Source organism: Tachyglossus aculeatus, chromosome 6 (genome assembly GCF_015852505.1).
Source record: "Tachyglossus aculeatus isolate mTacAcu1 chromosome 6, mTacAcu1.pri, whole genome shotgun sequence".
Classification (NCBI taxonomy): Eukaryota; Metazoa; Chordata; class Mammalia; order Monotremata; family Tachyglossidae; genus Tachyglossus; species Tachyglossus aculeatus.
The window spans coordinates 61,158,330-61,170,665 of NC_052071.1; the positions used below are offsets into that span (position 1 = coordinate 61,158,330).

The 12,336-nt window shown below is 49.0% G+C and overlaps 1 protein-coding gene across 1 annotated transcript; it reads left to right on the plus strand.

The window, feature by feature from the left end:
- Nucleotides 1-321: 321 nt before the first annotated feature.
- LOC119929849 (40S ribosomal protein S23) lies at nt 322-6,568 on the plus strand. The gene is made up of 4 exons (XM_038748185.1): nt 322-404; nt 5,311-5,470; nt 6,072-6,192; nt 6,376-6,568. Exons 1-4 carry the CDS (start codon nt 401-403, stop codon nt 6,520-6,522), a joined length of 432 nt encoding a protein of 143 aa, XP_038604113.1. The 5' UTR covers nt 322-400; the 3' UTR covers nt 6,523-6,568.
- Nucleotides 6,569-12,336: the final 5,768 nt, after the last annotated feature.

Consider the following 12,336-nt stretch of genomic DNA (forward strand, 5'->3'; position numbering starts at 1 on the left):
GTACCTATTCTATTTATTTTATTTTGTTAGTATGTTTGGTTTTGTTCTCCGTCTCCCCCTTTTAGACTGTGAGCCCCCTGTTGGGTAGGGACTGCCTCTGTATGTTGCCAATTTGGACTTCCCAAGCGCTTAGTACAGTGCTCCGCACACGGTAAGCGCTCAATAAATACGATTGATGATGATGATGATGATGAACTCCGGGAGCCCACTAGGGGGCGCGCCCCCCGGCCCCGCCCACCGTCCCTCGTCCAGGCAGGCGCGCGGCGGGGCAGCCCCGCGCTCGGGGCCTCAAGCGGTCAGGCGCGCGGCGGGGCAGGCCGCGGAGGGGTCCTCGCCGGGCGGCGCGGGGGATTGTGGGAGCGGCCTGCGTTCTTTCGGCCGAGGCCCGCGTGCAGGCAGGATGGGTGAGGAGGACCCTGCGGGAGGCTCGAGGCCCGCTCCATTCATACAGTCCTATTTATTGAGCGCCTACTCTGTGCACAACACTGCACTAAGCGCTTGGGAACTACAAGTCAATCAAGCAATCGTATTTATTGAGCTCTTACTGTGTGCAGAGCACTGCACTAAGCGCTTGGGGAGCACAAGTTGGCAACATCTAGAGACAGTCCCTACCCAACAGTGGGCTCGCAGTCTAAAAGGGGGAGACAGAGAACAAAACCAAACGCACTAACAAAATAAAATAAATAGAATAGATAGGTACAAGTAAAATCTGTACCTATCTATTCTATTTTATTTTGTTAGTATGTTTGGTTTTGTCCTCTGTCTCCCCCTTTTAGACTGTGAGCCCACTGTTGCGTAGGGACTGTCTCTCTATGTTGCCCATTTGTACTTCCCAAGCGCTTAGTACAGTGCTCTGCACACGGTAAGCGCTCAATAAATATGATTGATTGATAAACAGAGTAATAAATCTGTACAAACATATATACAGGTGCTGTGGGGAGGGGAAGGAGGTGAGATGGGGGGGGATGGAGAGGAAGTCGTACAAGTCCTTCCTCTCCCCATCCCCCCCGCCTTACCTCCTTCCCCTCCCCACAGCACACGTATGTGTGTTTGTACAGATTTATTACTCTATTTATTTATTTTATTTGTACATATTCTATTTATTTTATTTTGTTGATATGCTTTGTTTTGTTGTCCGTCTCTCCCCTTCTGGACTGTGAGCCCGCTGTTGGGTGGGGGGACGTCTCTGTATGTTGCCAAGTTGGACTTTTTTTTTATGAGGGCATTTATTAAGCGCTTACTATGTGCAAAGCACTGTTCTGATCAGTCAGTCGTATTTATTGAGCGCTTACTGTGTGCAGAGCACTGGACTAAGCGCTTGGGGAGCACAAGTTGGCAACATCTAGAGACGGTCCCTACCCAACAGCGGGCTCACAGTCTATAAGGGGGAGACAGAGAACAAAACATACTAACAAAATAAATAGAATAGATAGGTACAAGTAAAATAAATAAATAAATAGAGTAATAAGTATGTACAAACATATATACATAGATACAGGGGCTGCGGGGAAGGGAAGGAGGTAAAATGGGGGGGATGGAGAGGGGGAGAGGAAGTCATACAAATCCTTCCCCTCCCCATCCCCCCCGCCTTACCTCCTTCCCCTTCCCACAGCACATGTATGTATGTTTGTACAGATTTATTACTCTATTTTATTTGTACATATTCTATTTTATTTTGTTAATATGTTTTGTTTTGTTGTCCGTCTCTCTCCTTCTAGACTGTGAGCCCGCTGTTGGGTAGGGGACTGTCTCTATATGTTGCCAAGTTGGACTTTTTTTTATGAGGGCATTTATTAAGCGCTTACTATGTGCAAAGCACTGTTCTAATCAATCAGTCGTATTTATTGAGCGCTTACTGTGTTGCCAACGTGTACTTCCCAAGCGCTTAGTACAGTGCTCTGCACACAGTAAGCGCTCAATAAATACGATTGATGATGATGATGATGCTTTGTTTTGTTGTCTGTCTCCCCCTTCTAGACTATGAGCCCGCTGTTGGGTGGGAGACCATCTCTATATGTTGCCAAGTTGGACTTTTTTTTTTATGAGGGCATTTATTAAGCGCTTACTATGTGCAAAGCACTGTTCTGATCAGTCAATAGTATTGAAAGCTTACTGTGTGCAGAGCACTGCACTAAGCGCTTGGGAAGTACAAGTTGGCAACATACAGAGACAGTCCCTACCCAACAGTGGGCTCACAGTCTAAAAGGGGGAGACAGAGAACAAAACCAAACATAGAACCAATAACAAACCAATAAATAGAATAGATAGGTACAAGTAAAATAAATAAATAAATAGAGTAATAAATATGTACAAACATATATACAGGTGCTGTGGGGAAGGGAAGGAGGTAAGATGGGGGGAATGGAGGGGGGAGAGGAAGTCGTACAAGTCCTTCCTCTCCCCATCCCCCCACCTTACCTCCTTCCCCTCCCCACAGCACACGTATGTATGTTTGTACAGATTTATTACTCTATTTATTTTATTTGTACATATTCTATTTATTTTATTTTGTTGATATGTTTTGTTTTGTTATCCGTCTCCCCCCCTTCTAGACTGTGAGCCCGCTGTTGGGTGGGGGACCGTCTCTGTATGTTGCCAAGTTGGACTTTTTTTTTTTATGAGGGCATTTATTAAGCGCTTACTATGTGCAAAGCACTGTTCTGATCAGTCAATCGTATTTATTGAGCGCTTACTGTGTGCAGAGCACTGGACTAAGCACTTGGGGAGTCCAAGTTGGCAACATTTAGAGATGGTCCCTATCCAACAGCGGGCTCACAGACTAAAAGGGGGAGACGGAGAACAAAACCAAACATACTAATAAAATAAATAGAATAGATAGGTACAAGTAAAATAAATAAGTAAATAGAGTAATAAATATGTACAAACATATATACAGGTGCTGTGGGGAAGGGAAGGAGGTAAGGTGGGGGGGGATGGAGAGGGGGAGAGGAAGTCGTACAAATCCTTCCTCTCCCCATCTCCCCCCCCCCCACCTTACCTCCTTCCCCTCCCCACAGCACGTGTATGTATGTTTGTACAGATTTATTACTCTATTTTACTTGTACATATTCTATTTATTTTATTTTGTTAATATGTTTTGTTGTCCGTCTCTCCCCTTCTAGACTGTGAGCCTGCTGTTGGGTGGGGGACCGTCTCTATATGTTGCCAAGTTGGACTTTTTTTTTATGAGGGCATTTATTAAGCGCTTACTATGTGCAGAGCACTGCACTAAGCGCTTGGGGAGCACAAGTTGGCAACATATAGAGACGATCCCTACCAAACAGCGGGCTCATGGTCTAAAAGGGGGAGACAGAGAACAGAACCAAACATACTAACAAAATAAAATAAATAGAATAGATAGGTACAAGTAAAATAAATAGAGTAATAATTATGTACAAACATATACATATATACAGGTGCTGTGGGGAAGGGAAGGAGGTAAGATGGGGGGATGGAGAGAGGGACGAGGGGGAGAGGAAGTCATACAAGTCCTTCCTCTCCCCATCCCCCCCGCCTTACCTCCTTCCCCTCCCCACAGCACATGTATGTATGTTTGTGCAGATTTATAACTCTATTTTATCACGCAGCACCTGTATATTTGTATATGTGTTTGTATGTATTTATTACTCTATTTTATTCATGCATGTTTATTCTATTTTATTTTGTTAATATGTTTTGTTTTGTTCTCTGTCTCTCCCCTTCTAGACTGTGAGCCTGCTGTTGGGTAGGGACCGTCTCTATATGTTGCCAACTTGGGTTTCCCAAGCGCTTAGTACAGTGATCTGCACACAGTAAGCACTCAATAAATACGATTGAATGAATGAATGAATATGTTTGGACAGATTTATTACTCTATTTTACTTGGACATATTTACTATTCTATTTATTTTATTTTGTTAATATGTATTGTTTTGTTGTCTGTCTCCCCCTTTTAGACTGTGAGCCCGATGTTGGGTAGGGACCCTATGTTGCCCACTTGTACTTCCCAAGCGCTTAGTACAGTGCTCTGCACACAGTAAGCGCTCAATAAATACGATTGAATGAATGAATGAATAGATACGATTGAATGAATGAACACATAGATACGGTCCCTGCCCAACAGCGGACTCACAGGCCAGAAGGGTCGTGAACCGGTCTGGAGGGACGGCTTCCTTAAAAGCCCTATTGAGAGCTCACCTCCTCCAGGAGGCCTTCCCACACTGAGCCCCCTCCTTCCTTTCCCCATCCCACCGCCTTACCTCCTTACCCTCCCCACAGCACCTGTATGTATGTTTGTACGTATTTATTACTCTATTTTATTTGTACATATTCTATTTATTTTATTTTGTTAATATGTTTTGTTGTCTTTCTCCCCCTTCTAGACTGTGAGCCCACTGTTGGGTAGGGACCGTCTCTATACGTTGCCAACTTGTACTTCCCAAGCGCGTATTACAGTGCTCTGCACACAGTAAGCGCTCAGTAAATACGATTGAATAAATGAATGAGGGTGTTTTCGGGGCCGTGGCCACCATGAGGCCAGGGAGAAAAAGTGTGGCTTTGTAACCAGAGCTCGGTCATAATAATTATGGCATTTGTTAAGCGTTTACTATGTGCCAAGCACTGTTCTAAGCGCTGCAGGGGATACAAGATCATGAGGTTGTCCCACGTGGGGATCACAGTCTTTCATCCCCATTTTATAGATGAGAGAACTGAGCTTCAGTGAGGTGACTTGCCCAAAGTCACAGCTGACAAGTGGCGGAGTTGGGATTAGAGCCCACGACCTCCGACTCCCAAGCCCGGGCTCCTTCCACCGAGTTAAGCTGCTTCTGTAATGATGATGTTGGTATTTGTTAAGCGCTTACTATGCGCCAAGTACTGTGCTAAACACTGGGGTAGATACAAGGTAATTAGGTTGTCCCACGTGGGTCTCACAGTCTTAATCCCCATTTTAATGATGTTGGTATTAAGCGCTTACTATGTGGCAAGCACTGTTTTGAGCGCTGGAGTGGATACAAGGTAATCAGGTTGACCCACGTGGGGCTTACAGTCTTCATCCCCATTTTACAGATGAGGGAACTGAGGCCCAGAGAAGTTAAGTGACTTGCCCAAAGTCACACAGCTGACAAGTGGCAGCGTAGGGATTAGAACCCACAACCTCTGACTCCCAAGGCCGGGCTCTTTACACGAAGCCACGCTGCTTCTGCCACTTGTTTGCTGTGTGGCCTATGGGACGGGGACGGTGCCTGACCAGATTAACAGGCCTTGACACGTAGTAAACCCTTAACAAATAGCATCGAAACAAAACAAGAAAACGGGATCTCTGCCCTCCAGGGAAGTGCCGGGGACTCCGTACGGCCAGGAAGCTGCGCAGCCACCGGCGAGACCAGAAGTGGCACGACAAGCAGTACAAGAAGGCTCACCTGGGTACCGCCCTGAAGGCCAACCCCTTCGGGGGCGCTTCCCACGCCAAGGGCATCGTCCTGGAGAAAGTGTGAGTCTGGGGACTCCCAGGGTCCAGTACAGGCCTCGGCCACTCAGGTCCCGTTGCAGCTGTATCCAGGGTGATTCGTACTGTGCGCTTGGAAGAGGGAGGCTGGAGCCAAACACGATCTCTGCCCTCGGGGAGCTTATGTCACTCAATGAATTGATAATGAGTGTTTCTGGTGTGTGGAGCACTGTACTAAGTGCTTTGGATCCCTGCCCACAAAGAATTTGCAGATGAGAAGGGAAGACCCCTAAAAGTAGTCATCATTATCCTTGGTATTTTTGAGCACTAACTGTATGCAGAGCCCTGTACTAAATGCTCTTGAGTGCCATACAGCAGTTGGTGGACACATTCCCTGCCCAAAATGAGTTTATGGTCTAGTGGGGGAACAGATGTTAAATGAAAACAAATAATTCATAATATATAATTTATAGTCGGGTGGCGGGGGGAAACACGTCCAAAGAGGGGGAGCGGAGCCCAGATGGGAGAGGGAGCAAAATGAATGTCAGTGTGAAAACTCAGAACACGCTGAGGGTAGGAAGGGAGTAGTAAACTGAGGGGAGGCTTGGTTGCAGTGGCTCTATGAGAGTGTTCTGTTCTGTTGCAGGGGCGTTGAGGCCAAACAGCCCAATTCTGCCATCAGGAAGTGCGTCCGAGTTCAGCTGATCAAGAATGGCAAGAAGATCACGGCCTTCGTTCCAAACGATGGCTGCTTGAACTTCATTGAGGTGGTCAACCCATTTTGTCCTGTGGGGCTAGAGGAGGGACGGGGTTCAACGACCATCTGAGGGCCAGTCGAGGAGTATGTGGGGAGGAGGACCAGGCCAGAGGGTGGGGTGCGGTGAGTGGCCGGGCTCCCCTGCTGGTCCCGGCCAGCAATGAGCTGAGGCATCAGCCTTCTTTGTTTCTAGGAAAACGACGAAGTTCTGGTGGCCGGTTTCGGCCGGAAAGGCCACGCCGTAGGAGATATTCCCGGAGTCCGCTTCAAGGTGGTCAAGGTCGCCAACGTCTCTCTTCTGGCTCTGTACAAAGGCAAGAAGGAGAGACCCAGGTCATGAGTATTCTGTGACGCCATTGGGACTTCAATAAATATTCATTCGAGAAGTGTGTGTCTGCAGTCTTGGGCCGAGGCGGGGTTGGGCTCCCTCTTCCTCCTCAAGGTCATGGGTGTCTGTGGGCAGTGCTGGCAGCAAGCAGCCAGAGAAGGGGCTGGTCAGAGCACTCACAGGCCGATGATCCCAGCCTCGTGGCACAATGACACGGAATAGCGTCGTTCCTGCTAGAGGCTGCTGGCCCCAGTGCCCAGCTGTCACCTCAGGTGGGAGCAGAACACAGTGGGGCATTGGGGGGGCTGGACCAAGGTCCCCCTTGGTCTCCTGCAGCAGGGAGAAGTCAAGTGCTCAGGCCAAGCCAATCGGCCGCCTGTTTGTTGACATCTTTGGGGTCATCTGTCCCCAGCTCGGACTGACACAAGCATGCATATGTGTGTGTCAGTGGCCACAGGCACCCAGAGGGCCAGTAGAGTAGGTGCAGGGGCTGGAATTCGGTGAGCAGTGATTAGGCTAAGATGCCGGGCAGCTGTCTGCTGTAGCAGTGCGATTCGGCCGCTTCTCTGGTCCACTCCAAGTAGGCCAGTGTTGGTCACTGAGGGTGAGGTCCCCGTGGTCAAAGTGGGAGGGAAAACTGATGTTTAATCCCTTTTATAGATGAGTAAACAGGCACAGAAGTTGTAACTTGCTCTAGGTCACGTAGCATGCAAGTGGAGGAGGGATTAGAGCCCAGGCCTGTGTTCAAATAAATATTTGTGTAAGGTGCTAAAGTATTGGGGGTATGGGGAATTAATCTGAGAAGGCTTCCAAGAGGAGGTGGGGGTAGCTGTGGTCTGGCTGATTAGCACGGAGAGGTGTTTCCTGGGATCTGGCAGAGCATCCTCCCAGATGGGTGAGTCTGAGCGACTGCTCAGAGTGGAGGGATCTTGGCTCCCCTTTATGGAGCTATAAAGGGCAGGGCCTGGCCCCAGAGCTCAGAGCTGAGATGTGAACCCAGATCTGGTGGCCTCCAGCCCCGTTTTCTGTCCAAAGGATGGGCCCCAGCTGGCCAGCTCTGCCCAGGTCCACTAGCTTGATGCAGGTCAGGTGTGGCCAACAAGGCTGGCAGGAGCCTATGATGTTGAGAAAACATTGGGCAAGAACCTGCGTTCTAATCCACTGTACCTCGCTCTCGCCTGTCCCGCCATCGACCCCCGGCCCACGTCATCCCCCGGGCCTGGAATGCCCTCCCTCTGCCCATCCGCCAAGCTAGCTCTCTTCCTCCCTTCAAGGCCCTGCTGAGAGCTCACCTCCTCCAGGAGGCCTTCCCAGACTGAGCCCCTTCTTTCCTCTCCCCCTCATCCCCCTCTCCATCCCCCCGTCTTACCTCCTTCCCTTCCCCACAGCACCTGTATATATGTATATATGGTTGTACATATTTATTACTCTATTTATTTATTTATTTTACTTGTACATTTCTATCCTACTTATTTTATTTTGTTGGTATGTTTGGTTCAGTTCTCTGTCTCCCCCTTTTAGACTGTGAGCCCACTGTTGGGTAGGGACTGTCTCTATGTGATGCCAATTTGTACTTCCCAAGCGCTTAGTACAGTGCTCTGCACATAGTAAGCGCTCAATAAATACGATTGATTGATTGATTAATCCAGGCTCTGCCATCTGTCTAGTGTGTGACCTTTGACGAGTCACTTAACTTCTCTGCCCCATCTGTGAAATGGGGATTGAGAGTATTAACCCCATGTGGGATCATCATCATCATCAATCGTATTTATTGAGCGCTTACTATGTGCAGAGCACTGTACTAGGCGCTTGGGAAGTACAAATCGGCAACACCTAGAGACAGTCCCTACCCAACAGTGGGCTCACAGTCTAAAAGGGGGAGACAGAGAACAAAACCAAACATACTAACAAAATAAAATAAATAGAATAGATGTGTACAAATAAAATAAATAAATGGATGGAGGTTATGTTCTGCCTGATTAACTTGTATCTACCCCAGCGCTTCGAACAGTGCTTGGCATTTATGGTTTAACAAGTACCAATTACGAAATATTACCATTAAGGGGGGCATGGCCTGCAAGAGGCAACACCTTCCCAGCAGCGCCCGCCCCGTGGGGGCCGTAACATTTGGGTCATCGCTTCAGCGACCCTCCGCTGACGGTTTCCAGGCCACTGACCAGCGACCCTCTGCTGACAGTTTCCAGGCCACTGACCAACTCGCCCATGAAACGACGGGGTCCAGCGGATCTTTAACCATTGGCTCCTGCTGAAACCAGGAGCGCCGAGCGGGGTAGGCCGTGGGCAGTATCCCGACCACAGCCGGTCCTCAGTGCAGCCCCTTCCCCTCTGGGGGATGGAGAAACAGGCAAAGTCGGTGCTTGCAGGGCGGGAGGGTGTCCCTAATGATAATGGTCTTTGTTAAATGCTTACTATGTGCCAAACTGTACCAAGTGCTGGGGTGGATACAAGCCAAACTGGTTGAGCACAGTCCCTGTCCCACATGGGGCTCACAGTCTTAATCCTGTTTTACAAAGGAGGTAGTTGAGGCACAGTGAAGTGACTTGCCCAAGGTCTCACAGCAGACAAGTGGCAGAGCTGCTGTTAGAACCTGGGTCCTTCTGATTCCCAGGCCCGTGCTCTAGTCACCAGGCCACACTGCTTCCCTAGTGCTCGGGGGGTCAGGCGAGAAGAGTCCAGTAGGCTCAGCCAGGGCCGGCGGAGGGACTGGTGGTGTGACATGGGCCGGAGTCGGGATAGTGGGCGATGGGCTGGCAGTGGGGCTGGGACGGGTGGTCCTGATGGCCGGCGTGAGCCAACCTAGTCCTGAGCTGGTGGCCCGTAGTGGTGAGTGTCCGGGGGGCTGGGTCTTGGCCTGGGGAGTCACACTGGCCCCCAAAGTTGTCGTCATCCCCTCCCTCACGTGCCGCTACTTCCTGAGGGAGCCCAACCCTTCCCCCAGAGACCTCTGGGTGGGACAATTAATAATACAATAATAATGGCATGTGTTGAGTGCTTACTATGTGCCAGGCACTGTACTAGGCGCTGGAGTGGATATAAGCAAATTCATTCTTTCATTCAATCATTTATTGAGCCCTTACTTGCGCAGGGCACTGTACTGAGTGCTTGGAAAGTACAATACAGCAATAAAGAGAGACAATCCCTGCCCAAAACGGGCTCGCGGTCTAGAGGTGGGGAGACAGACATCTATACAAGTAAACAGGCATCAATATAAATAAATAGAATTATAGATAGGTACATTCATTCATTCAATCCTATTGAGCGCTTATTGTGTGCAGAACACTGTACTAAGAGCTTGGGAAGTACAAGTCGGCAACATCTAGAGGTGGTCCCAACCCAACAACGGGCTCACAGTCTAGAAGGGGGAGACAGACAACAAAACATATTAACAAAATAAAATAGAATATGTACAAATAAAATAGAGTAATATTCTATTGTCTTTTGACAGGTGTCAAAATCATTAACAAAATAGAATAGTAAATATTACTCTATTTTATTTGTACATATTCTATTTATTTTATTTTGTTAATATGTTTTGTTCTCTGTCTCCCCCTTCTAGACTGTGAGCCCACTGTTGGGTAGGGACCGTCTCTATATGTTGCCAACTTGTACTTCCCAAGCGCTTAGTACAGTGCTCTGCACACAGTAAGTGCTCAATAAATACGATTGAATGAATGAATGAATATGTACAAATATATACAAGTGCTGTGGGGAGGGGAAGGAGAGGAAAAAGGGGACTCATTTTAGGAAGGCCTCCTGGAGGAGGTGAGCTCTCAGTAGGGCTTTGAAGGGAGGAAGAGATATATACCTAAGTGCTGTGGGGCGGTCTCTGTCCTGTCCTCGGCCACCTTGGTCCTCAGACTGGTCTCGGGAGCAGGGGCCTCGCGGACCTCCTGAGCCAGCCCCTGGCCAGACGAGGTGGGGGGGGACGACCCCTCTTATTCTCGCCTGTCCCGCCGTCGACCCCTGGCCCTCGTCCTACCTCTGGCCTGGAATGCCCTCCCTCCTCACATCTGCCAAACTAGCTCTCTTCCTCCCTTCAAAGCCCTACTGAGATCTCACCTCCTCCAGGAGGCCTTCCTAGACTGAGCCTGCCTTTTCCTCTGCTCCTCATTCCCTCCCCATCACCCCCACTCCCTTTGCCCTACCCCCTCCCCCTCCCCACAGCACTTGTGTATATTTGTATATATTTATTATTCTATTTATTTTATTAATGATGTGTACATAGCTATAATTCTGTTTATCTATTTTGATAATAATAATTGTGGTATTTGTTAAGCACTTACTATGTAAGCACAGTTCTAAGCGCTGGGGTAGTTACAGGGTAATCGAGTTGTCCCACGTGGGGCTCACACTTTGAATCCCCATTTTACAGATGAGGTAACTGAGGCACAGAGAAGTTAAGTGACTTGCCCGAGGTCACACAGCAGACAAGTGGCAGAGTCGGGATTAGAACCCATGTCCTCTGACTCCCAAGCCCGTGCTCTTTCCACTAAGTCAAGCTGCTTTGATGATATTGACAGAAGCAGCGTGGCTCAGTGGAAATAGCCCGGGCTTTGGAGTCAGAGATCGTGGGTTCAAATCCCGGCTCTGCCAACTGTCAGCTATGTGACTTTGGGCAAGTCACTTCACTTCTCTGTGCCTCAGTTACCTCATCTGTGAAATGGGGATTAAAACTGTGAGCCCCTGTGGGACAACTTGATCACCTTGTAACCTCCCCCAGCGCTTAAAACAGTGCTTTGCACATAGTAAGCGCTTAACAAATGCCATCATCATCATCACCTGTCTATTTGTTTTGTTTTGTTGTCTGTCTCCCCCTTCTAGACTGGGAGCCCGTTGTTGGGTAGGGACCGTCTCTGTTGCCGAATTGTACTTTATAATGTTGGTATTTGTTAATCGCTTACTATGTGCCAAGCACTGTTCTAAGCGCTGGGGGGAATGCAAGGTAATCAAGGTTGTCCCACGTGGGGCTCACAGTCTTAATCCCCATTTTACAGATGAGGGAACTGAGGCACAGAGAAGTGAGCCCGCTGTTGGGTAGGGACTGTCTCTATGTGTTGCCGACTTGTACTTCCCAAGTGCTTAGTACAGTGCTCTGCACACAGTAAGCGCTCAATAAATACGATTGATTGATTGATTGAAGTGACTTGCCCGAAGTCGCACAGTTGACAAGTGGCGGAGCCGGGTTTAGAACCCATGTCCTTTGAGTCCCAAGCCCGGGCTCTTTCCACCGAGCCATGCTGCCAGCGCTTAGTCCAGTGCTCTGCACACAGCAAACGCTCAATAAATACGATTGAATGAACAGGACCTGCCACCGAAGAAAGGCCATTCTGGGCACATTGGAGGGCAGAGCCGGGCTGGCAGAGTGGGCATCGACCTCGGCCACAGGGGCCACGTGCCGGGCCGCACCCCCAGAGCTGGACACGGAGCAGCAGCAGAGGGGGTGCCCAGACCCCCCGGGCTCGAGGCAAAGTCCCCAACGGGTGCTGGGGGCACACCCCCACCTCCCCTGGACAGCTGCCCTCCGTGTACTCTCCCAAACGTATATAACTTTGACACCTGTCTACATGTTTTGTTGTCTGTCTCCCCCTTGTAGACTGTGAGCCCATTTTTGGGTATATTTTGCCAACTTGTACTTCCCAAGCGCTTAGTACAGTGCTCTGCACACAGTAAGCAAGCGCTCAATAAATACGATGGAATGAATGAATGAATACAGTGCAGTGCACACGGTAGGCGCTCATGAAATACAGTCGATTGATTGACTGATTAATCGATGGCGGCCGAGTGGAAAGTTCACGCTTCCCCGGC

What these genes read in the sequence shown, in the direction of transcription:
- LOC119929849 (XM_038748185.1), top strand. An exon ending in GGCATCGTCCTGGAGAAAGT is followed by an intron (nt 5,471 to 6,071) that starts GTGAGTCTGGGG and finishes GTTCTGTTGCAG; the next exon opens with GGGCGTTGAGGCCAAACAGC. An exon ending in GCTGCTTGAACTTCATTGAG is followed by an intron (nt 6,193 to 6,375) that starts GTGGTCAACCCA and finishes CTTTGTTTCTAG; the next exon opens with GAAAACGACGAAGTTCTGGT.